The sequence below is a fragment of the Podarcis liolepis genome (assembly GCF_965112155.1).
Source record: "Podarcis liolepis genome assembly, chromosome: 1".
Taxonomy (NCBI): Eukaryota; Metazoa; Chordata; class Lepidosauria; order Squamata; family Lacertidae; genus Podarcis; species Podarcis liolepis.
The window spans coordinates 23,260,273-23,284,593 of record NC_139554.1 but is presented as its reverse complement, the minus strand read 5'-3'; the positions used below and the strand labels follow the sequence as shown (position 1 = coordinate 23,284,593).

The following is a 24,321-nucleotide window of genomic DNA, read 5'->3' as shown; positions in this document are numbered from 1 at the left end:
ATGATGAAGCCAGACACGGGTAATGTCCAAACTACATGACAGCAGCAGACCATTATCTTCAAATGTGGGTTTCCCCCAATCATGTCTAAAGCCAGGGTTGAAGTGCAAAGACATTACAACAGGTGGAAAACCCATTAGGTGGTCTGTAGGGAAGAAAGTTTGGAAACTGATATATGGGAGATGAGTAGGTTTTAAAAACAAAAGGAAAGCAAATTGCACAGGAGGCATAGCATGTGAACACCACACTCTGGCAAATTCACATCACAGCCATGTGCCCTGTGGGCCCAAACTTCTTTTGTTCACCTTTCCTTTAATTTTAGAATATATGAACTCAATCATTTAACTCTCAGACAGCCTGCCAACTGAGCTCTCAGCATCAAACATGACCTAATCCAGAAGCCTGTCTGGGTTAGAAGCCTGTCAGGTCCAGGTGCACTTTTGGAATTCTGGGAGTTGAAAGGAACTGTGGGTTGTACTTGTCTTTGTTTATATAATAAATTTGGGGCATGGGAGCTTCTCTGGCCGGGGAGCTTTGGATAAAGAGCAGGTTGCAAATGCCTATAACAAATATATCAAAGTTGGGGGTAGGGAACTGAACAAGCAGAGGTTTCACAGATTTGTTCACATTTCCACATTGTTTTATATGCATATCAACAGGCTCTTCTGGCTATTCAGCAGAGCCAGTACCTGTTAGCTCACTGTTCTGAGTCAACAGAAAGTAAAAGAAAACACACTGATTTAGGATATTTGGCACCTGCCACTGCTTGTACTACAGCCATGAAAGATAAACGACTTCCGAAGGCCCGTTTTCTATTGCTTGCAATTATAATCACAGTGTAGTGTAGTGTACTGGAAAGAACATGATGGAAAAACAAGCTCATGTCTAACCTTTATGCTAAAAATGCCAAGATTAACTGAAATGCCAAATAGGTGCGGAAATTGTTTTTGTTCAAAGAGCTTCTAACAGAGGCTTGGGTAAGCTTTCAAAAGCCGGAAAATGCTATTCCCTATTTCGGGGAACCTTTTCCTCATTGACTCACCTGCTAAGAAACTCTGGTACATTAAGAGAGAATTCCAGGGAGCATTTTACTCGCCTCGTGTTTGAGATGCAGGATATTATATTATATAAATAATATAAATAGGAGACACGCTCAGTAGAGGTAGGCAGTAGAAAAACCAGTCCGCTCCCATCAATGCCTCATAGATGAGCTGAGAGCGGGTTCTAAAACAAGACAAACACTCTGCGGTGGCTGCACAAGCCAGGGGGGAAATAGCAGGTATGGTGGGCAGAGCTGTCCACTCTTTCTTATCTTTATGGTGAGGAACCCTGCTGAGAAGCTTCCAATGAACCTCCAGGTTCCCCAGGGAACAGTTCAAAAGATGTATGTCTGGGATTCTAACCAACCATTTGTGAACAAAATGGCGCCTTCCATTTTCAGAAGGAACTGGGATCCAGCGCAAGTTCCCCCACTGGAACAGCCTTTGGTAGCATTTATTTGTTGATCCTCCCTTTCCTCTACAGTACCTCGAACCACCTTTCACGCTGTGCTGAACAGTCCTCCAATGCTCTGGAACAGATTTTCAAGGGACTAAGGGGGAAGGTGATATCAGTGAAAGCCAGTTCCCCACTTCTGCTGGCAGGAGCACCTCATGAGCACAATTCCATTCTATTGCATCAGAAATTCCAGAGCATTTAACACAGATACCTGTTTCAATATTTTCAAGTTCTTATTAGCTTATTATTGCACCCATTTTTATTTAGTTATTTATTATTCTGGGAGCAGGTGAGTTTATTAAGCATTTTATTGCACATTTATGGGGACTTAACAACAGCTAAGCCATATTGTGCAAAGCACAAGAGTGAATCCTTTGAACCATTGGGCAAAGTGGGGCAATCTGATTTTGGCCATCAATAAAAAATACTGCCATAAACCAGCATCATGCCATGTTTATGGAAGACAATCTTACTCAGCTACGAGTGATCGCCAAAGAAGAAGAAGATATAAATATTTATAAATAAAGGGCAGGAGATGTATTTCAATTTATTAATGCCTTCCCCCCCGCCCCTGCCACCAGATAGAAAATCCCACTCTAGTAAACCTGTCTCTGTTCCCAAAATAATTTGGCCAGTATTATGCACTCAGTTTGTGAGAGTGTCCCAGCTGCTGCCCTAACTTGTACAATAGTTTCCTGACCTGCTCCTGTGCTCAAGATCTGGCGTGCAACATTGCACTTATGATGAGCAGCTGAAAGCATGCACCTATCTTCTGGTGATGGGCAGCTGCTGATCTAACCACATCCTGGTTTCAGCACTATTTAGAGCCCATACAGTTTAGTCATTTCTCTACAGCTGTCCTTATTATGTGGGGCGTATATGGTTATTGCTTTCTCTAGCTAGGAATAAAAGAACTCAGCACACAACAGTTGTTATGTGAAACTCCTTGAAAGTGTTTCCATGGCCACTCTGCCATACGAAACGTACACAGGGAGTGGTGAGGAGGGAATGAAAGAATGGCTGTCCGTGTTTTAAGAGTCTTCTGGTAATTTTCAGTAGTGTTCACTGAGAACTGACCATCTAATCATTAGTTTTGGGTTCACAAATTTTTTACTGGTCCAGTGAGATCAGTAAGGAGGCTAGGATACAGGGGACAATGAAAGACAAGCAATATAACTTGTTGAACTCTCCTTGTATAACAAGCCCCTGTCCCTGGAACAATGGCTAAGGTATGGTTCTCCAGCTTACCACCTGGGAAGCGGTTAATAAAATATTAAGTGCAGATACTGGCAAAACAGACATGCCTATGAAACACAGGAGGCATCGAAGTAGATTGTCTTACAGGCATCAATTTGCCGGCTGTCCTTCACCTTGGTCTCAGTTGGATGACTATGCATGGCGAGACCATAATAGGAAAATGGATGAACTGCTTTGCCAGACCAAAGGTCTACGACGCTCTCTCCGAACGCCATCCGGACAAGTACCTCTGGAAAGCGCAAAGAGCAGACAATGGTGGAGAGACAGCCACACCGTGTTTGCTCCCAGCAAGATGTCCAGAATATAGTGGTACCTTAGGTTACAGACACTTCAGGTTACAGATTCCGCTAACCCAGAAATAGTACCTCAGGTTAAGAACTTTGCTTCAGGATGAGAACAGAAATCGCGCGGCGGCAACAGGAGGCACCAATAGCTAAAGTGGTATCTCAGGTTAAGAACAGTTTCAGGTTAAGAACGGACCTCCAGAACAAATTAAGTTCTTAACCCGAGGTACCACTGTACTTTAAATCAACTGTGGCCCTCCAGAGGCTGTTGGACTCCATCTCCCATCATCCCTTGCCAGCATAGTCAACAGTCAGGTGTGTTGGGAGTTGCAAAGTCCGACAACATTGTTCTAACCCGGTGTTTCCCAAACTTGGGTCTCCAGCTGTTTTTGAACTACAACTCCCACCATCCCTAGCTAGCAAGAGCAGTAGTCAAGGATGATGGGAACTGCAGTTTGAAAGCAGCTGAAGACCCAAGTTATCTAGCCCTCCATTTAAAAGCAGAGGAGACTGTATCAGGTATTTGCAGTGGTTGTTGCACTCCCCTTCCCCCAGCACGTACAAATGTCAAATTCCATTCACTGGGTGGAGTGACCACGCAAATGTTTTCTCAAAAGTTAACAAAGCCATTTGGGAATTTTGCTTTATATCTGTTCTCCAGCACAAGCAAAACAGGTTTCTGATTAGGACAGCAATAGCCATGCAGGCCCCACAGAACAGGGATAAGTGGTGACAACAGTACACCCTCTAGCAATGCCAAGGCTAGGATGCCAGGCGGCCACCCTTGTCTCTTTGTCCAGAGGAAGTACTTTCTGTGCTTATGAACAGCAGTCACTGGCTATACCAACCTCCCATTACTTTATCTGAACCCTTTCAAAGCCATCCAAGAAGCTGGCCCAGCAGCACACCTTGTGATAATCCATTGTGTGAAGAGTAACTTTCCTTTAGTTGTTCCGAATTTGCTGATAGGTTTCTCTCCTATGCTAACTCAGTTGGACAGCCCACTAAACCCCCTGCTCTACGGACAAGTATGTGCAGAGGTTTTATTGAGAACTCAATTGACCCGCCTTTTCTTCTCCCAGGCAACAATTGAATGCTGCACTTTATTTCCAGTAGTTTCTTGGGTGGTTGTTTTTTTTAAAACCCTCCTCTGTACCTGTGTTTTGTTTTTCTTCTCTCACGCAGGTGGTGCTGTGGAAGGACATGGGTGGCGCTATGGTCTAAACCACAGAGCCTAGGACTTGCCAATCAGAAGGTCGGTGGTTCGAATCCCCGCGACGGGGTGAGCTCCCATTGTTCGGTCCCAGCTCCTGACCACCCAGCAGTTCAAAAGCACATCAGAGTTCAAGTAGATAAATAGGTACCTCTCCAGCGGGAAGGTAAACAGCGTTTCCGTGCACTGCTCTGGTTCGCCAGAAGTAGCTTAGTCATGCTGGCTACATGACCCGGAAGCTGTCTGCGGACAAACGCTGGCTCCCTTGGCCAGTAAAGCAAGATGAGCGCCGCAACCACAGAGTCGTCCGCAACTGGACCTAATGGTCAGGGGTCCCTTTACCTTTACCATTATTTTTATTCAATCAATTATTCATTTTATGTTCAATCTGTATGTGTTTGTGCCAATAAACTTTTAATTAAAATAAATGAATTTGCTGGTGATTCAGTTGCTATTATATGAATCCTGGTGTTTCAGGGGGAAGAATAACTTACCCATATCTGAACACCTGTCTCCTTCCAGCCACCCTTACCCAGTCATAGGAGCTACTGGGACTCCACTCTACCTTCACATTTTATAAGTGGTCTTAGAGAGTGTAGTTGCCACTATTTCCCCCAGAGTCTGCCACCATCACCAACATAAAGAGGTGGAGCACAGCAGAGGCAGAAAGGAGAGGAAAGCAAAGCAAAGCAAAGCAAAGCAAAGCAAAGGAGAGCCCCATACAATATGATTTGTCCTGAGCTCTGCACATGAGCATAGCCAGGATTTATTGGAGGAGCAGGCATTATGTGAGGGGGGGGTGCAGAACTGAGTTATCTGTGATGCAATTAGTCAGTTAAGTATTTTTATTTATTGACTTGACTGAGGGGGGAGCTGCCCCCCTCCAGGGACGGCCCTGCAGTCTACTGAAAATCACCCAGAAATCTACATCTCCCTTCTGCCCACCCATGCATTCGCTCTGTAAGATCTAAAGATAGTTCCCTAAAAATGCTGTACAAGATAAAGATATTCAATTATGTCTCAACTTGCAAGGCGTGGGTAGAGTGTGTGCGCACACTTCATAGCAGTAATTTAAATTGGCTATGGCATTATGGGGAGAGAGAGAGAGGGAAAAAAGTCTATCTGAAGCCTTTTAAGGTCATGAGAGCTACTGAAGTTTAATCAGTCCCAGGAGCATACACAAGAAACTCATTTGACTAGCCATCCTTGCATTCTCTATCCCAATGGATTAGTTAATCTTTTAAAGCTGTGTGTTCTACATGGAAAGAGGTCCATCAGTCAGACACGCAGCATCTTCAGGGAGGTTGCCCAGCTGTCTAACCACCAAGTGGCAGTTCTGATATACACACACTCTCTCCAAGAACGAAATTTAGTAGACTTACCTACCTACTGAGCTTCTTTTAAATATATAATGGTACCATATTGCATCCTAAAGGTAAAGGTAAAGTGACCCCTGACCATTAGGTCCAGTAGTGGACGACTCTGGGATTGCAGCGCTCATCTCGCTTTACTGGCCGAGGGAGCCAGCGTACAGCTTCCAGGTCATGTGGCCAGCATGACTAAACCGCTTCTGGCGAACCAGAGCAGCACACGGAAATGCTGTTTACCTTCCCACCGGAGTGGTACCTATTTATCTACTTGCACTTCGTGCTTTCGAACTGCTAGGTGGGCAGCAGGGACCGAGCAATGGGAGCTCACCCTGTCACGGGGATTCGAACTGCCGACCTTCTGATCGGCAAGCCCTAGGCTCTGTGGTTTAACCCACAGTGCCACCCGCGTCCTTATATTGCATCCTACATGAAACAAAATGCAGCACAATCTTATACATGTGTACTCAGAAGTGAGCCCCACTGAATTCAACAAGGCTTCCTTTCAGGAAAGTGAGGGTAAAATTACTGCACTTAAAAGAAGAAAATGACACACATACACTCTCCAAACTTGGATCTTTGATAATAATATTTTTTTAAATCATTTTTTTTAGATTGGCGTTGGATCAGTTAAAAGTATATGTGCAAATGCAGAACTCAGCAAATGGTGCAAAAAAGGGTCACTTTTAGTTCTATTCCACCCACAATGATAAAATGAAAATAAATTTCCACCACTCAGCCTTGAATGAATGAATAAGATAATATTCATGTCACTGCCTTTTTACAAATAGGGAAGCAATGATTAAAATAAAAATGCATGAGGCAGTATTTGCATCCATTTCCAACCAAGACCCATTCACTCCAGCTCTTAGGTAAATCAGCAATAGCAGAAATAATAATACTGCCTTCTCTGTTTCCAGTTTCTGCAAACACAGTCTGGCTGCAACCTGAAGTGAGCAGCAATCAGGGAAATACAGAGCCGAAGCCCACCTTCCAAGATGGCACCTAGGTAATACATTTCACCAGTGAAATGCAGTGTCCAATTGCAGATGTAATTTCACATAAAATTGGCAAGAAAAACCCAGAAGCATTCAGACTATTTAACAGAAGGGGATTGGCACCTTACTGCACTGATGCTCAAAGCAGGAAGCAAAGGGAGTGCTCACATGCCAAAATAACCGACATTATCTCAGTCAGTCAAAAAATATGCTGTCAAATCTGAAATCAGTAAGCACTGAAAGGTATTGAGCCAAACACTTTAAAAGACAGTTTTAGACCAGGCCTGAAAAACTGATGAGTCTGCACTAGAAACTCAGATTCATTCCTTTCTCTGAAGCAATAAAAAACAATTTAGGAGTTGGTGGGAGGCAGAGGAGAAAAGGCCTCCTCTGATTTACAGGCAAAGCAGTAACTGCTGTGCAGAATCTAAATGTCTCAACATGAAAGGCAAAAGTCATAGGCAGTAGCTGTGAACACCTTTGCAGGAAGCTTAGGCTGGATGTACACAAAAGCCACAGTTCTGGTTTCTTGTTATACAGATTCAACCCTTCGGGAGTAAGGTTTTAATTTCATTGATCCTGAGGCACAACTGGGCACACTGCCAACACTGGCCCCGGAAAACTCCACTACAAGGAGAAGCAAAACCAGCTCTGCTGAGGTGCTCTGACAGTCACCACTCTTAAAACATGTTTCACATCTGACTAACTTTGTATTTCTGGAGAGCTGCGAACCTGTGAACGTTTACACTGACATGAAGCTTGGTGATAACTGAATTAAGAGAGTGAAGACAACCTTACACCTTTCTTTAAGGCAAGAAGATCACAAGTCCACATATTCTGCTGAGATTAAACTCTTCTGAAACGCAGCTGTGTTTCAAGCCAAGCACAAAGCTCACATGAAACAGGTTGTTTCATCATGTTACAGAATCCGTAACAGGAAGGGATGTGGTCAAAATTAGGCTTAACTGAGCTCAGAGACAGAAAGAAAGAAAAGACACTTATGCACAAATTAATATTTCCCCAGGCACCACTGTTTCCTCCCTCTCTCCGTTGCCATTTTAGGTTAACGTCTAAAGGATTTTATGATTGCAAAAGCTTTATGAACAATAGGCTGCTAAAATTGTCTGATACATCACACCCTGCTTCTGGCAGGACAGCACATTCAGAACATTCAAACTTCATGTTTAAAAAAGAAAAAGTTCTCTCTGTCTAAATTGAATTATTGAATAAATTGAATAAAAAGGCGTGACCTTTTTTCCCTTTTTTAAAAGCCAACCTCTCCCCATTCCCGGCATCTAAGCATCTCTTTGGCATTATGAAGCTGTCCTATACTTTCGAATCTAGCACCTAGTGCATCAACTGGCAGCTGTTCTCTAAGGTCTCGGGTATCTTCCCCATACCTGGTCCCAAGAGCCTTTAACTCAACGGTAGGGAACATGCAGCCCGCCAGATACTGCTGCACACCAACTCCCATCAGCCCCAGCCAGTATGACCAATAGTCAGCCATGGTGGGAGCTGCAGCTCAGAGCCAACTGGGCAACCACAGGCCCTTCACCCCTGCTCTAACTGGAGATGCCAGGATTTGAACTTGGAACCATGTGCTTCCCAAGAGTGTGTGCACTTTGCTATTGAGTGATGGAACCATAGGCTTTGAAAAGCCCTCAGCGACAGCACAGAAGAGCAAGTCAATCAAAAGCCAGAGGTGAACCATGATTAATTTTCCCAGGAGGAAAGAGGCAGCAACAGTCACCCACGAAACTAGGGTGCTGAATCGATGGCATTGACTTTCATTACAAATACTTTCATTCCACCAGCTCTAAAAGCATAATTTCCCCACTCATCCCTTTAGTTGTAACTCACACTTGCAACATTATTTTGTTCAGGAAGACTCCATCCGCAAGGTCCATATACATGGCGAGCTTGTCTTCATTATCGTTCCCTAATGGTCCAAACGTTTTCACCTGCCAGAAAAAAAAGCTTTATTAGGAAATAATCTCAAAAAAAGGGGGGGGGACAACACTTTGCAACTTTGCCCCCGTCACCTTCAGTCATGTTAGCAAAGATGCCTGAGAAAAGTATCCACTAACTTTAAGGACACACCCACCATTATTTCTGCTACAAATCCATCTCAATAGCAGTTGGCATTGTCTCGATTCCTTCCAAGATCTTACTTAAACCAATTTCCATTCCCCAATTAATCTTCTTGACACATACACGTTAAAAAGAGAGAGAACAACTTGACCTGAAAAGTTTGCCCTCTTCTACAGGCCTGGTACACATTGCTTGCTACTATTAATTTATTATGGCACACCAGATGGCATGAGGTGTTGTGGCCAGTCTAGAAATCAAATGGTAGACTGCTGATGTGGTAGAACTGACTGCACCCCGTCTGACAGCAAGTAGAAGAGAGCTTTTTTGAACCCTCCTCTGTGTAACAACTCCACTCAAGCAGGTAACAACTTTGGGAGAAAGGTTGCCGCATAAGCCTCCTTGGGGACATTTTGCTCATCTATCGTTCAGAGGAACAAAGAGACCTTACTCACGAGTGAGCCAGCCCTAGATATTATCTCCACCAATGTCCTGTTTGCAGCACCAAATGCTACTGCCTACTACTGTCAGAGCTGCCTCATCCACAGTGGCTCACTCTTAAGAAAGGACCCATGATCAGATGAAGTGGTGACCAGGAGAACCCTTTGGATCACGGCCACTACACTGCTGTTGTCCAGGCCACAGGAGCAAGGTCAGTAGCCACTCAGCAAAATGGAGGTGGGCAGCTCTGCAGGCAGGCAGGTGAGCCAGGTGAGGAATTGATCCCCTGCTTCTCCAAACCTGCCACCTGAGACACCTTGGCTAACAGGTGGCTTGGCCCTGTACAGGGAGTATATGCAGGGGAGTATTGTAAAATGCTGGTCCCTACCCTACTGCCTGAAGTATTGCAGTCAGTTCTACCACTGCATGTGTAAATTCAGCATAGGTCAATCAAGACTGGGGAAATCCTCACTCATAGGGCAAAGGTATGTGCATTTGATCATTGATCATCCTTCATTTCCTTCCACACCTCAAAGCCACAATCCAGGTTCAGGTGAGGCGCTTTTTGGTCCAGTTGATTTCAACTGGAGAGTTAAACACATGGATCATATCAGGCTTCAAGTGGGGCGAAAGAGCACACGCTACCTTTCCTTTTCAATTATTTCTCCTTCAACTAGCTCTCCTTCTGTTCCAAGCAAGGTTTTGCTGACTGTTTCTGCCTTAAAACTGCACTGGCTCCAAAGGCCAACCCCAAAAAACTTCTCTTGCCCTGGATGAAAGGTCCAGAGGGGAGGGGGGAGCCAGAAAGAGTCATTAGCATGTACTGTATAAGTGAAATCCGATGTCCCCTTCCTTTGTAAACTCCTGTTCCAAGGAAGGAAGGATTATGTGTTGGAAAGGAGACAATGCCATGAATTCCCAAAGACAGTAGCAGTGGTGGCTGGTGCCCATTGGAACTTGTGGGGTGGAAGCTTAGGGAGACCAACAGGAGCTGGAGCCAGAACCAATGACTGGCAAGGGCAACTCATTCCTAATTTTGCCCCCAGTCCTCTTCCTTGCAGAGTTCTGCAAGGGCAGCGCTGACATCAAGGAGGAGGAAGCTGGTAAGCAGTGCCACTCCTTAGACTGGCAGTAAGTAAGAAGGCCGGTGGGTGGGGCTGGTTATGGGTAGAATTATGGGTAGAATGAGGTCCGCAGGGCAGTGCCCCATTTGCTTTCATGGTTCAACCTCCAGTGCTAAGCAGGATTTGTGCACAGGAAGACCATGGCCCTTGGTGACAATCATGCGCATGTCTACTTCGGCATGTGGGCACAACAGAAGTGTGCGAGGGAGAGGAAGCTATGGCCAATTATGGCTTTCAAAAGGGAATCTCCTGGTGATCTTGGTGGGGTTTGAATGTCGCTACTCTTCTTGTAGGGAAGCTTCATCTGGGCAGCATTAAGGCCAAAGCAGCCTCAACAGTCACAATGCACAAGTGCTTCTAGTTTAAAAGATTAAGGGGTCCCCTCCCCCTTTCCTTTTAGGGTTTCCGACACCTTGCCGGAGAGCAAGCTGCCACATCCCATAAAAGAGAAAGGAATCTTTTATGAATGAACAATAATGAGCCTGATCACGGATAGCTCTCTTTTTTTAAAGAACACAATGAATGGACCATTTCCAACCGCACAGTTCCATGGCTCCGAAAAAAATAAAAACTTTCAATTTGGAAAGCCCACTTTTGCGACAAGTTAGGTAGTATGGAAATCTAACACTCTTTCTCCTCTCTCTCTTTTAAAGTAATCCTGCAGGGATTACTTGGGAGCACAAGGCACCCACTTCAAACTCCATCAACTTCTTTCCTTCCGGAAACCGAGAGGAAAGCGGCGCCAACAAAAGCAAGGCAACAAGCACACTTTCCGAGTTGGTGTTTTCCCAAGGGGCCCCGCCAAGTGGCTCCTCTCTCCCTCCCCACCCGAATCGACCCCCTTTCCTGGGTGGCCTCTCCTAGGTGCCCCACGAGGAAAGGCGATTTCCTCCGCCAGAGAGGCGCTCAGCCCGCCCCCTGCCCCGGCAACAACTGCTAACAACAACAGCAGCAGCAACGCGGCGGCGTCTTTGCAAAAACTCACCCAGGTCACCAAGGGGCTCTGCAGAAAGAGCTCCATGAGTTCGGAAATGGTCACGTCCATGTTGCTCCCCGAAGAGGAGGAGGAGGAGGCGGGCTCCTCCGTTTGCCTTTGGCTCGAGCTGGTTGCGCTCACGCGGGGAACAAAGGCGAGGAGCCCATAGCCCGGGCGGACTGGCTTACGAGGGAAACAATACGAGGCTCATCTCCTCTCTCCCCTCCCCCTGGGCTGCGGCGGGGAGGGACGCGCACACGCGGGTCGCGATCAGTCGCCCTCCTGCGGCGCTCCTGCTTGCAAAAGCGGCGGCGGCGGCGGCAGCCTCCTTCTCCTCCTCGAGGCAGCCCAGCCCTCGCCAACAACCTGCTGATGGGCAGGACAGGGCGCAGCTCGCGCGCAAAGGAGCGGCGACGGCGGCGGGAGCTGAGCAACCGGCGGCGCACTCTTGCCGAAGCCTCCGGGCGTAGCGAGTGGCTCCTCTTTCGTGGCGGCTGCTGATGCGCAAGACGGGCCGGGGGTGGGGAAAGGAACAAACGGGAAAGGGACCTCTTCTTTTAGAAAAGCTTCCGAAAGTTTTCTTTCTTCTGGAAGCCAAGCAGAACGCGCGTCCCAGGCGCTCTGCCTGTGCGCTCTAGCGCGCTTCGCCCTTTCCCTCTTTCCAGGCAAGAGACAAAGTCCTCCTGCGCCGCGCAGTTATTACCTGTAGCGGGAACTCTTTTACAACTGAAGATGAAAGGGGAGCGGGGGAGGGCAAACACACACAAACCACCCACTTTGATGGACGTCGCTGGTTGCAAATGAGAGCCTGGGGTAAAGGGTTGGAGCTGGCCAATGGAAGATGCCTCTGGGCTTAATTGGGCTGGGAAGGTGCGAGCAACTGCGCCGCGAGAACAAAGTGCGCGCGAGGGGAACCCGGACCCCCTTGAGCTGCGCGGGGTCCGCGGTGCGCGCCGTCGCTTCTGTGGATGTAAGCCGCGTTGGAAGCAAGTTAGCCTTTACTTCTTCCGAGCGGATGAGACGCCGGCTGCCCCTTCGGGTTTCTCAAAAAGGAAAGGCAAAGTGTGGCCTCACGCGCCTCTGGTTTCAGTCCCAGGCGCCTGGCTTGGTCTCCAGCACTTTGGAGGCGTCCCCAACAATCCGCTGGGAGGAGGAGGAGGAGGCGGGCAGGCTGATTAAACTGGAGAGGAATTACAGGCTCTGGTTTTCAGCGCAGAAACAATCCTCTCCCACGAAAGCCCCCCGAGTGGGGGCTCGATTCCCCTCTTCGGAGCGGCAGGATGTTTTTCTTCTGGGCTCGTGGTCTCTGCAAACATGACGGCAGCGTTAGGCTGGCCTATTGTGTTTAAACATGAACTCATGCCAAAAGCTTCCAAAGGACAAAGGGAATTGGTCGAGCGAGCCTGTAGGTATATAGGGGATTTAACCCCAGAGTCCTGGGAATCATTTGGGAAAGGGAGACAAGGGGGGGATGGAGCAAGTGTGGTGAAGACCCTCCAAGTGCCCCAGTTTTCCAGGGACAGTCCTGGATTTATAGAATCTGTCTCGGTTTCTAATTTGATCCCAGAGCGTCCCGCTTTTCCTTCAGATGTCCCTAATTTCATTTAAGAAATGTTGGAGGGTATGGTGGTGTAGTGGTTAGAGCATTGGATCAGGCCCTGGGAGAGGCCAGGGTTCAAATCCCCTCCGTGCCAGGAAGCTGATGGGGTGACCTTGGGCCAGTCACACGACTCTCAGCCTGACCTCCCTCACAGGGTCCATGTGGGGAGAAAGAGAGCTCATTAGTGGGGTATAAATGGGATAAAGCAATAATTTGAACCTTGTTACAGCTCCTGCAGAAAGTACAGTTTGGGGAAACAAGGTAAGGAAGTCCCACGGTCTTATTATGGATCGATCTGGCATTCAGAAACAGCATCGCCAAACCAGAGGATCTAAGTGGATAAGCTACCAGGAGGACCTTCTTAAGGAGTGGGAGAGCTGAAACAAGGAACAGAGACCAAACATCTAGGCCTCTGCCCCAAACAGTGGTGAGCCCCTCCAGTCTGACCACTGAAATTGGGGCATCATCTCTGCAACTCGCTTCTACCTGCTCACCCAGACACTCAAAAGCAAGTTCCACTGAAAGCACTGGGACTTATGCATTATTTTATTTTATTATGTGTGACCTTCCTTCCCATAAACTATTGTCAATCCTGGTTTTTTCTCGCTTGCCTCCATGGATTTGCTTAGGCCCATTTTTCTCTCTGTTTTACAGACACCTCATTATAATTGGTCTGAAATATTTGCTTTAGTTGTTAGAACTCTCAACATCCACTAACATTTTATCCTAAAAGTATCAAATCTTTGGGCAATCCCACCACATATGGTGGTAGTACTCAAAGCAGTAGAGTTCTTTTCCAGCACTCAAGGCTTAACAGAGCCATAGATATACGGTAAATTAACCCTGGGGGTGGTAAAATACCATCTGTATAAAACCTTCAGGTGTATTTTCTTCAATCTTTGTCATTACTGATTCTAGTGGCCATTTATGCCTTAGGGAATTCTGGTGGGCCATATCTTCCTAAGACAATAGCAGACTTTAATTTCTCGGTCTCTTAAAGACTATATAAACTAAGTAGGAAATTGCTTCCTGTTTGTATATTCCTGGCTCTCTACACACACTACTGGAGATATGAATCTCTGTTGTACTTTATTTAACAATTTGTTACAACAGACTCTTGGCATTTCGGACACACCTCTGTACTTTTGCAGTGGAGGAGGGCTAATAATTGGGAATTACTGTACCAGATGCACATAACATTTGATAGTGATGATGCAGCCAAGTGTTTCTTAACCACAGACTTCTTGGCACACTTTTCTTTCTTTTTTTGAAAGTTGATTGCCTGCCTCATTTTCAAGACTCTGAACAGGTTAAATAATAAAAAATAGGTGACCTTTTTCCTCTATGCTGGGAGGAAATCTGGGAGGAGCAGTAAAGAGGCGGATTATTTTTGAACAAACTAAGTCTGTACACCTATATACATTTACATGGAAGTAAGCTCCACTTAACACAGTGGGGCTTACTATTTCTTTTTTTAAAAAATAGTTATTCTTATTTAGTTAATCCAAAACATGTAATTCAATAGCATATAAGAAATAAGGAAATCAATGGTTTCTATCCATGTTAAGTTCCGATTAATAATAATAATAATTTATATATACCCTGCCCATCTGGCTGGGTTTCCCTAGCCACTCTGGGCGGCTCTCAACAGAATATTAAAAACACGATAAAACATCAAACAATAAAAAAACTTCCCTTAACAGGGCTGCCTTCAGATGTCTTCTAAAAGTCAGATAGTTGTTTATTTCCTTGACATCTGATAGGAGGGTGTTCCACAGGGCCTCTGCTTGGTTCCCTGTATTCTTATTTCCCGCAATGAGGGAACTGCCAGAAGGCCCTCGGAGCTGGACCTGAGTGTCCAGGCTGAACGATGGGGGTGGAGAACGCTCCCAGGCATACTGGATTTCACTGTTGGAGGCATTGTGTCTCTAAATACCAGTTGCTTGGGATCAAATGTGGGCCAAGTCCTGTTGTGCTCATGCCTTGCTTCCATGCTTCTCAGAGACACCTGGTCAGCCACTCTGAGAACAGGATACTGGATTGAATGGGCCATTGGCCTGGTCCAGCAGGCTCATCTTATGCTCATGTTCCTATGAAAATAAAGGGGGAGGAAATGCAATTGAATGAAAATTAAATCGCACACACAAATATAAATTTGGATCGTTGCATTCACAAACCCTGCTAATAATAACAAGAATAACTGATATTAGAAGGCAGTAGCATGTCCTTTAAAAATATTTATTTTATATGTAAGTATCATCATGTCCTTGGCATTGTATGGTATTCTCAGTTGAAGCTAGGGAACCGTTAAGAATTCCAAATAGTGATGCTCTTAGATTTGCCTTGTACATACAGATAGGATTGCTGGTTTTGAACTGCAGCTTACCACAGCTCATACTTCTGCATCTGTGGCTAGCAGGCACTGCAGTTGATTTTGGTTTGGGAGTTTTTGGTTAACTCTTAAGGCAAAAATGCATGCCAGTTCTTTCCTTTTAAACTCCTTGCTGCCCTTTGTCTGACTCATCTGGTTTCATGGAGAAGTGCAGTTAAATAAACTGCATGGAGAAATGTCAGAAAAAAATATGTATGACCACTGCAAGTTAATAACACTACTTTGAAATTATGCCAGCAGACCTGGCATGGATTTACTTTTGTGTTCTAACCAAGTGTAGAAGGCTGATGGCCGAAGAATTGATGCTTTTGAATTATGGTGCTGAAGGAGACTCTTGAGAGTCCCATGGACTGCAAGAAGATCAAACCTATCCGTTCTTAAGGAAATCAGCCCTGAGTGCTCACTGGAAGGACAGATCCTGAAGCTGAGGCTCCAATACTTTGGCCACCTCATGAGAAGAGAAGAGTCCCTGGAAAAGACCCTGATGTTGGGAAAGATGGAGGGCACAAGGAGAAGGGGACGACAGAGGACGAGATGGTTGGACAGTGTTCTCGAAGCTACAAGCATGAGTTTGACCAAACTGCGGGAGGCAGTGGAAGACAGAAGTGTCTGGTGTGCTCTGGTTCATTGGGTCACAAAGAGTCGGACACGACTAAACAACAACAACAACAAAGTGTCAGGAGATCTGAGGTGGTGCAGTGGGTCAGGCTCTGAACCAGAAGGTTGGTGGTTCGAACCCACCCAGGGATGGCTCATTGACTCTTGGAGCCCCTTCCAACTCTCCAGTTCTGTGATTTATGAAACGCTCTAGAGGACAGAAAGAAGAGCAAGAAAATACTTGGCAAAAACATATGCGCTCTTCAACTGAACTGTACGAAGAACATTCAAGTGGCAGCTGAATGGTGAACAGTATGTGGCTAAATAAACTTCAAACAGCTATTGCCCCATCTCTTTGCTTTCCAAAATGCAACTGGCACCTTCTTTAACCGTTCTGTCACTACTTACTTTGTTGTTGATCATGTTCTACTTTTCAGTGCACGTGTTGGATAGATAAAATGAGCTATGGGACACTCTTGTGAGTACAGTTCTAACATCTGCATAGCTTGTATAGTCCCGACACTCAAGATTTGAAACATTGTAGTTTCTGTATTACAAAGAAGAAGAAAAACAGGCATTCTTTGCAATGTCTGTCACTCCCCATGACCAGGCAATGCAAAGAATGTTTCCACCACCTAGCGGCTGAAAAACACCATTCATTGAGCGCTTTAGTTAAAGTAAAAAAAAAAAAGAAAGAAAAGAAACTCTTGTGACCATGGCAAACTTTGTTTTAAAACAGACATTCAAGTAGTCAGTCACAAGTGGTGCAGAAATCATGGCAATGGCACCATTTGGGATAACTATGGAAGCCAGCTGGATGGGCCAAGTTTTTTTGTTTTGTTTGGCAGGGCTCTGGCTAATTGTATTGCTGGATTCCTTGTCCTCTTACACTACTATGCATTGCTTGTTTTTGGCTGGATGTTCCTTTTTCTTTCTGCTTTTTTATTTTGGTTTCTCTTAGTTGTTACTGTATTTTGTAGTCTTAATGGTGTTAGCCACAGTGGACATTGCAATTAGGAAGCTGTAGTCCTCCAGATGTTTTTAGATTCCCATCACCCCAGGCCAGTATGGCCAATGTTCAGGGGTGTATTAACATCTGGAAGGCCACAGGTTGCCTGTCCCTGATCTATGGAAACATGGGGTGCAAATTATAATTAAAGAGCTAAGATCTTATTCCTGCTCAGCTGCAGGCAAACAGTAAACCGCCATGCAGAACTCACCAAAACCAAAGAAATGGACAATGGAGGGAGACCATGTGAACCACTGATTGTGGACCTTTGCATGTGGCTGGGGGAGGTCTCACAGACCAAGGGACCAAACACTGCTATTCCTGGGGCATCTTGCTAGTGACAGCGGGCCCAGGAGATTTTGTCAGGCTACATGTTTGTGTGTCACGTTATTCACTAGGATTTACTTCCCAGGAAGTTTATTACATACAATTGCAGACTTAGGATGCAATTCTATACAAGCTTGTCTGGTGTGAACTCAGTGGTCTTGCCCTCTCTCTCAATATAGAGAAGAGGATTAGACTATAAGATTTATAGGTCTCCCTAGATAGGTGAAAGCTGTAAATCAAGAACACAACTGAGTACACCCTTACATTTTTTGAGTTAAGTGAACCTGATATGATTCCCTTGAATTTTTTTTTAAATAGAAAAAAGGTCATGCTGTTTGAAATTTAAAAAAAACTTGAAAAGAAAAAAATGTTTTAATGCTGTTATTTTCTCAAGCACCTTGTTGCCATCCCACAGCAGCTGACACAAACGGGGGATTTCCAAAGTGAAGGCATTTTGGCATATACTTTGCACTAACTGTAAACAGAGTTATTCGCCTCTCTCCAAATGTCTCCTAGCAACAGTCCCAAGCATTAACAAAGCCTCACCATTCATGTGTCCTCTAAAAAGAATCTCGGTTCTTGGAAAGTAGTAGTGGATGGGCTAGGCAAAGCAGTGGCACAGAAAAAAGGTGCCCCCTCCCAACACCATGTATTTAAAGCTAGAGGAGCTCTTTGAAATAAACCCCATCCTTAGTGGCAAAGGCCAGGTTGTAATTTTACTGACATTTAAATGAAGCTCGAAGGTTTTTAGAGTTCATGTATGTGGGCAAGCACAAGTCTGCAAAATGTTTCCAACTAAGCACCCAAAACGTGACGAGGACAATGGTGACAATTCTCTAGCTTACTAGAATGTTTAGATTCTGTAAGCAGTAGATGGTGGGTCCATACAGGTGTCCACATCCTAAATTCCTATGATGGTTAGAACTCTGCAAGCTGCATTGCCTTGCCTAATTAGGAAGCTTTTATCACACGTCTGCTTGATCTATCAGGCCACAGTTTTACAACATGCTGGCATTAGTCTCTCATTTTTGTTGTGTTTTTGTAATCTGAAAGGAGCACTTTTGGGAAGCCAAAAAGTGGGGCAGATTTCCTCCCAGCCCTGAAAATAAAGTATGGCATGCATACTTATGTGTGGTACCAATTCCCTTTACCACATGGGACCAAACTAACCCTAAAATAGTTTTGACACCGTAGGAGGGTTCTCCTTACTGCAGAGGAACAGTTGTCGTGTCAGGTTGTGTGTGCGCATAAACACTCAGAGAAAAGAGAGTTGGTTGAACAGTACACCAGTAGACCAAAATCATCGTGGCAGAAGATCCCATTTAAAAACGTATTACTCCTGGCCTTCTGTCAAGACAAAAACCAGCAAGGTAATAGGACAGCTATGAATAAATACATCAGCTGGGCTTTTTATGTAGTACTTGTAACCAAACATTAAAAGGTAAATATGACGGTTACAATTTTCAGAAAAGTTTTCATGGGGTGAAACATGGTGTTTCATGAAGGGGTTTTAATCTACCCACCTTTGCATTAGACATCTTCAGTAGGTAATCAGCGGAAGGAAATTCATTTTTATTTGTAACCCAGTTCTTAATTCCCCATCTTTCAATGTATGGAAAAAGGAAATTTGTATGGAAATTTGTAAGCTTCCTATCTCCATGGTGGTCTGAAAACTCTGCACTTTGCCTCCTGGGAGCACCAAGCACACTAGCTAATCCCCTTCCCCTATTATCACATGATGGAGACACACACAATACTGGATGTTATTTGTTTAATCCATTGGTATCTTGATGTGCTTCAGAAAATATACTGTGATCCTCAGGAACTGTTGGAGCATGTGATTTAAGTAATTCATAGCAGACATACTACAAACTCACACCTATGAAGATGGATCCATATCCCATTTATTGTGGGCTCCAAGCTAATCAATGTAATCTATTCAACTTTCCTGCTCTCATTCAAACAGCATTCCCTACAGACACCAACCTTCTTTCCTTAAAATCCAAGGAAAACCACTCCTCTGTATTCTTGGCAGGCCCGCCGCATGGCTGAGCCACACAGCTCAGTTTCACCTTATGCTTCTAGCATCAAATCATAATCCAAAATACAGTCTCAGAACTTCCATCGGTGCCAACTGGGGAAGGTGCTGTGCGGAGAGCAAAGTTTAACTCAACAGGCAGAGTACAAGACTTGGACACTGCAAAGCTAGGCTAGGTTGAAAGTGATTGGCTATCTGGTCCATGGTAAAACCACAGGTTTGCATTACAACAAGCAAAATAATTTTGAATCAATGTAAATGTTGGAACATCTCCCAAGAAAGCTTGGGAAACACTTAGGCAAGGAGCTGAAAATTCTAACTGAAGAACACGAGGATCAGGTAAATATGGCACAGGATCAAATCCAGATTATTTAATAGTGCCTATGTAGGAAAGAGAAGTAGCAATGTGATGCTCTCCTTGCAGTGAGTGTAATGCCTACTAAAAAAAGTTTTAATGCTAAAGACAGCCTACTTTTTCCTTTATTGACTGAGGTAGAGTGTGATAAAGAACAAAAATTTAAGTGTGTCCAATATATTAAGAGAACTCCATGTTATAACAAATGTCAAACATACTGAGCAAAGAGAGCACTAAAAAAACCCAAAAACCTCCACTCAGATACAAGTTTATACAAATCAAACTACCCCTCAGGGCTTAAAGGCCATAAAGGGATATTCTGTAATATAAAAACGGGTAAAACCATCAGTGCTGCTTGAAGCAGCTCTTGAAAGTTGATTCTACATGGTGGGATGACTGGGTTATACTGGGACTCAATACTTTCCAGGGAATGTATCAACCTCAAAACTTGAAATTGAGCAACTCTCTCCCTCTGTAGAGATAAGTGAACAGAACTTTTCCTGGAAAGATGGTGGTGTTTTGATTCAATGAATAGGATACTTTTCAACTACTTGATATTTTCTCTTTGCAGGAAGGGACAGAGGTGCATGTTCACCCAAGAACTATTACTATACCAACTTGAGAAATCTCTCTGGAAATTATACAATAGAACACATCCTAAACTGTAGTCTTCTCTCTACCTCCTCAACAAGCAACCAGTAACACGTTTCCAGCAAATGGAAATTCAGTCCTTATAACTATCTTATGGAATCCAAGTTTTAGTCCAGTTTGCAATGAGCAGACAAAAGATAGCCAGTGTTATACCGATATTTTCCTATCAAGAACTAGAATAGATTAATAACCTGAATCAACATTAATATTTCAAAGCCCCAGCATAATCTGTGAAAGTAAAACTGGTATTCCAAAGGGAGTCAGAAGTTTTTAAATAATGCCACTAATGCAGTAAATTGTTTCATTTCTATTTGTTTTTATTTTAAAAACTCAAATGTGTCAGTACTCTTAAATAACCATTTCAAATTTGATTTAAATGTACCAGCATGGTTCCAAGCTAGGAAATTTCAAAATCTCTTTGGAATACTAATTTCATATTTATAGGTTTCTTTATTTTATTTTTTATTTTTTTAAAAACAACCTATTTCCCTGAATTGTTTCAAGACAGTTGATGATGTAAAGTTTAATATAAAATATTTAGTCACAAAATAGTATTGCTTTTGTATGCACATTGTGGCAAGATTCATTTGCTCTTTTTCAATAAAAACTATACCATCTCCCATAAAATCCTAAACATATCAAGAATTGTGATGCAGAACAGAATTACACATGTGAAACAGGTACCAGCACAACAGTGAGATTATATTACATCAAAAAAATTTTAATGGTCCCAAATATATACTCAACAACTAAGCATACACTCGGGGCAAAATAAAAATATGACACAAAAGTGACCACATCTAGAATTCCATTCAATCTTTAATCAAGGGATAGACAAATCCCTTAGCTCCAAACAAAAATCTGCAGTTTAAAGGGCAAAAGGGAACAGATTATTTTTTTTAAAAAAAAGAAAGAAAGAAAAGAGGAAACTTATGTTCAGCCCTCCCCCAATGAGTTTTTCTTTAAAACCTGTTGTAGCTTGACTAAAATGTTCAGAATGTATGGTTTCAAAGGCAGGTCTCTTTAGACAAAGAAACTGCTGGCATTCTTAGCTAGTGAAGAATTAGGGCAGAAAAAGCATTTTCTTCAAAGTCTTGTACATGGTCCAAGAAAGCATATTCTGATTGTAACAAACTGAACAGCCAATCCAGAGTTCCACTACCAAAACTCCTGCCCTGTTGGCTTTTACATATATATTTTTTTCCGTTTCCTTCCCTGAGAAAAGGGCAATGTGTGGTCCAAGCTGGAGAGGTCAAAGGCATGTCTTTTCCATAAAGCATAGTATTTCCTCTTCTTCTGCTCCTTCAAATTGGCACTTGACTAGCAGAAATCCATGTTTTAAAAATTGATCTGTGTTATACACAGTAATTCATTAGAAATTATAGTTTTTAATTATAAACTTTTCCCCCTCTGGAAACTTTGTTTATCCCTCAACCGATATTAAATTTCAGAGCTGTCATTATGAGGACTCTAGCTTTGCTTTCTGTGATAAAGGTATGCTTTCTTCATCATCCTCGTCATCATCATCAGGATAATCTACAAGCCCCACTAGGCCTCCCTGAAAAGAAAAAAAGATTTACAAACATTAGCTATTCCAGAGTTTCATCCTTCAAATGGACTTAAAATGATCTGCTTAAAACTCCAATAAGTTGATATATATGTAAAACACAGAGATACAAATTCACAATATTCAGAGACAAAAACATAAATGCAATGCATGGCCATTAATTCCTATACTGTGCAAGAGGTTATTATCTTAACCAAAATATACATACTTAGATGACTCTTGCTAGCAATTAAGGGGCACAATGCTCAGGTATGATGAGCAGCTAAAAGCAGCTGTACTTGGCTTAATACATACAAAGGAACACACAGTGCTATGCAAGCAAAGATTAATAATGTGGGTATTATTACTATTATTATTAATTGAATTTTACACCACCCTATACGCAGGGGTCTCAGGGCCATTCACAGAATAAAATCAAGATATAAAACCACAAAATACATAATAAAAATAAAAACAACCCAGAAATACAATGGGCTGTTCTGGAGGGAAAAGATAGTATAACATTATATATGTATATATGACAGATGCATGCAGACCAGCCCCATAGTATAAACACACTATCAGATGTTACAATATATATCACAGCGTTTTGCACATAAAGACATACCATCTTTGATGGATTTTAAAAGTACACATTTCAAAGCTGCAATCCTAGAAAGCAGTCATAGTAAAGTCTGCTTCAAGGGAAACACTGTGGTTAGAGTGTCAGAATAAGACTGGAGATCGCGATTCAATTTCCCTCTCAGTCACAACCATTGCCCAGTCACCATCTCTTAGCCAAACCTACACACAGGTTTGTTGCAATGATAAAAAGAACCTCATGTACGCTGCCTTGAGTTTCTCAGAAGACAAGACTAGGCACAAATAAATAAATAAATAAATAAATAACTATGCTTCACTTTATAAAATACTGCTTGTCACATGGAGTGCAATTTAGGGGAAGAATTCTGGGTTCTAACTCCACGCAGGGCAAAAGATCCCTGCATTGCAGGGGGCTGGACTAGATTATTCTTGTGGTCCCCTTTCAACTCTATGACAGAATGATTCTAATCCTAAAATCCAACATGCACGAGCATCGGAAGCAACTGAACTGCTTAAGGAACTGTGCTGGGGCTTAGCAATACTTGGTTGATTTTTGAGACAAGTGGCTGTTTTGTGGCATTCTGAAGTTGCTCCAAGAATACATAAAAGTACAAAAATTATTGAGATATGAAAAGTAAACAAATGCTAACAATGATTGGAACATGTTGCACAGTGGTGGAACCATAGACAGCACTGGGAATAGCATAGCACTGGAAGAGTAAGAGGCCAATATTGGGGAACAGAGTTTAGGGCACTAAAACTTCCCCATATTCTGGTCCTCTTTTCTCACACCAAATTACTCACTGAACCCTAGTTTAAATGACTTAGAATTACACAGACCACACACCTAACATATAGGATTTAATTTAGGAGAAGAAACTAGCCTGGTATGTATGATAAGAGACCTGGCTGACTGAAGCTGGTGGTTCTACATAGACATAGTTACCTACCAAGTACTCTGCTTAGAAGCAGCGTGGGGCAGGAAGGCTGTGCTGCTATGGTTTAAAATAATACCATAATTCTTACCACTGGCTTATATTCAGTGTTTACACTTGGACTTGGCTCCAAAGGACAGAATACATTCTGTTAATTAATTAGCTGTGCCTCCCTGATTTGACTGATCCCAAATCTCAGTCAATGTACAGGGGGAGGTAGAAGTATTTCCTAAGCAACTCTGTTAGGAGTCTAAATGGACAAAACAATTGTAAAAAACTCATTAATTAATAAATATCTTGCTTGTAACAAGATGAATTCCCCTAAAATTATTTCTATTGAAGGCAGTATGTTTTGTATATATTTTAAAGGGCATCTATGCACAAAAGCAACTATTCTTTTAAAGTCTTCTTTACTTTTAAGTATACACCATATTAAAAGCATGGGGCAGAGAGATAGTCACAAACTCCATCCAAATCACCTATGGATTTCCCAAATGGGAAATTCAGAGATTGGCCGTCCCATGGAATAGTTCTGATAACAGCATGATTTGAGTCAAGTGAAAATAGTACCTTGGTAGTTATAGCTGCCATCTGAGATGTGCTTTTAGAAACTGATCCAGGAGATCCCGGGGACCCAGGAGATCCAGGGGACCCAGGAGACCCAGGCAAATTACTTGCAGATGACTGGCTGGTGAGATTAGCCTTTGTACCACTAGAGAAAGAAAGTTTGAAACTTGGGCTCTGGCGACCAGATAGATTCGTTTTCAGAAGGACCTCTTTTTCTTCACTTTCTTTAACTGTAATTTAAAACAAGTACAGCTTTAATAAAAGTTCCACTATGAAATCCAAGAGGCTAAAGGAGACAAAAAGTACTATTATCATACTTATGTTACATTCCTGCTTATTTTAGTACGAATTTATTACTGTCTAAAAGTGCAGGAGGCAGCTCTGTGCCTAATTAGCTGTACTGCACACACGCGCACGCGCACACACACACTGGCCTTTTGTGTAAAAAGTTATTGTGA

General features: G+C 43.4%; 2 protein-coding genes across 4 annotated transcripts in view; both read right to left on the bottom strand.

Moving 5' to 3' along the window:
* The window catches only part of CCDC88C (coiled-coil domain containing 88C), a 103,819-nt gene extending 90,868 nt beyond the window's left edge, over positions 1 to 12,951 (bottom strand). The window contains exons 1-2 of one of the 3 annotated variants that reach the window (XM_083500632.1): positions 11,253 to 12,951; positions 8,475 to 8,575 (exon numbers count right to left, since the gene is read on the bottom strand). In XM_083500632.1, coding sequence (XP_083356758.1) covers positions 8,475 to 8,575; positions 11,253 to 11,312 — 161 coding nt within the window. In that variant the 5' untranslated portion in view covers positions 11,313 to 12,951. Of the gene's footprint in view, positions 1 to 8,474; positions 8,576 to 11,252 lie in introns of those variants that run through there. The other 2 variants (XM_083500631.1, XM_083500633.1) reach the window with 2 other exon arrangements.
* Positions 12,952 to 20,508: 7,557 nt separating this feature from the next.
* PPP4R3A (protein phosphatase 4 regulatory subunit 3A) overlaps positions 20,509 to 24,321 on the bottom strand; it is a 30,948-nt gene continuing 27,135 nt past the window's right edge. Inside the window, exons 14-15 of the mRNA XM_083501827.1 lie at positions 23,867 to 24,093; positions 20,509 to 21,770 (exon numbers count right to left, since the gene is read on the bottom strand). Of these exons, the coding sequence (XP_083357953.1) occupies positions 21,672 to 21,770; positions 23,867 to 24,093 (326 nt within the window). The 3' untranslated portion in view covers positions 20,509 to 21,671. The remainder of the gene's footprint in view (positions 21,771 to 23,866; positions 24,094 to 24,321) is intronic.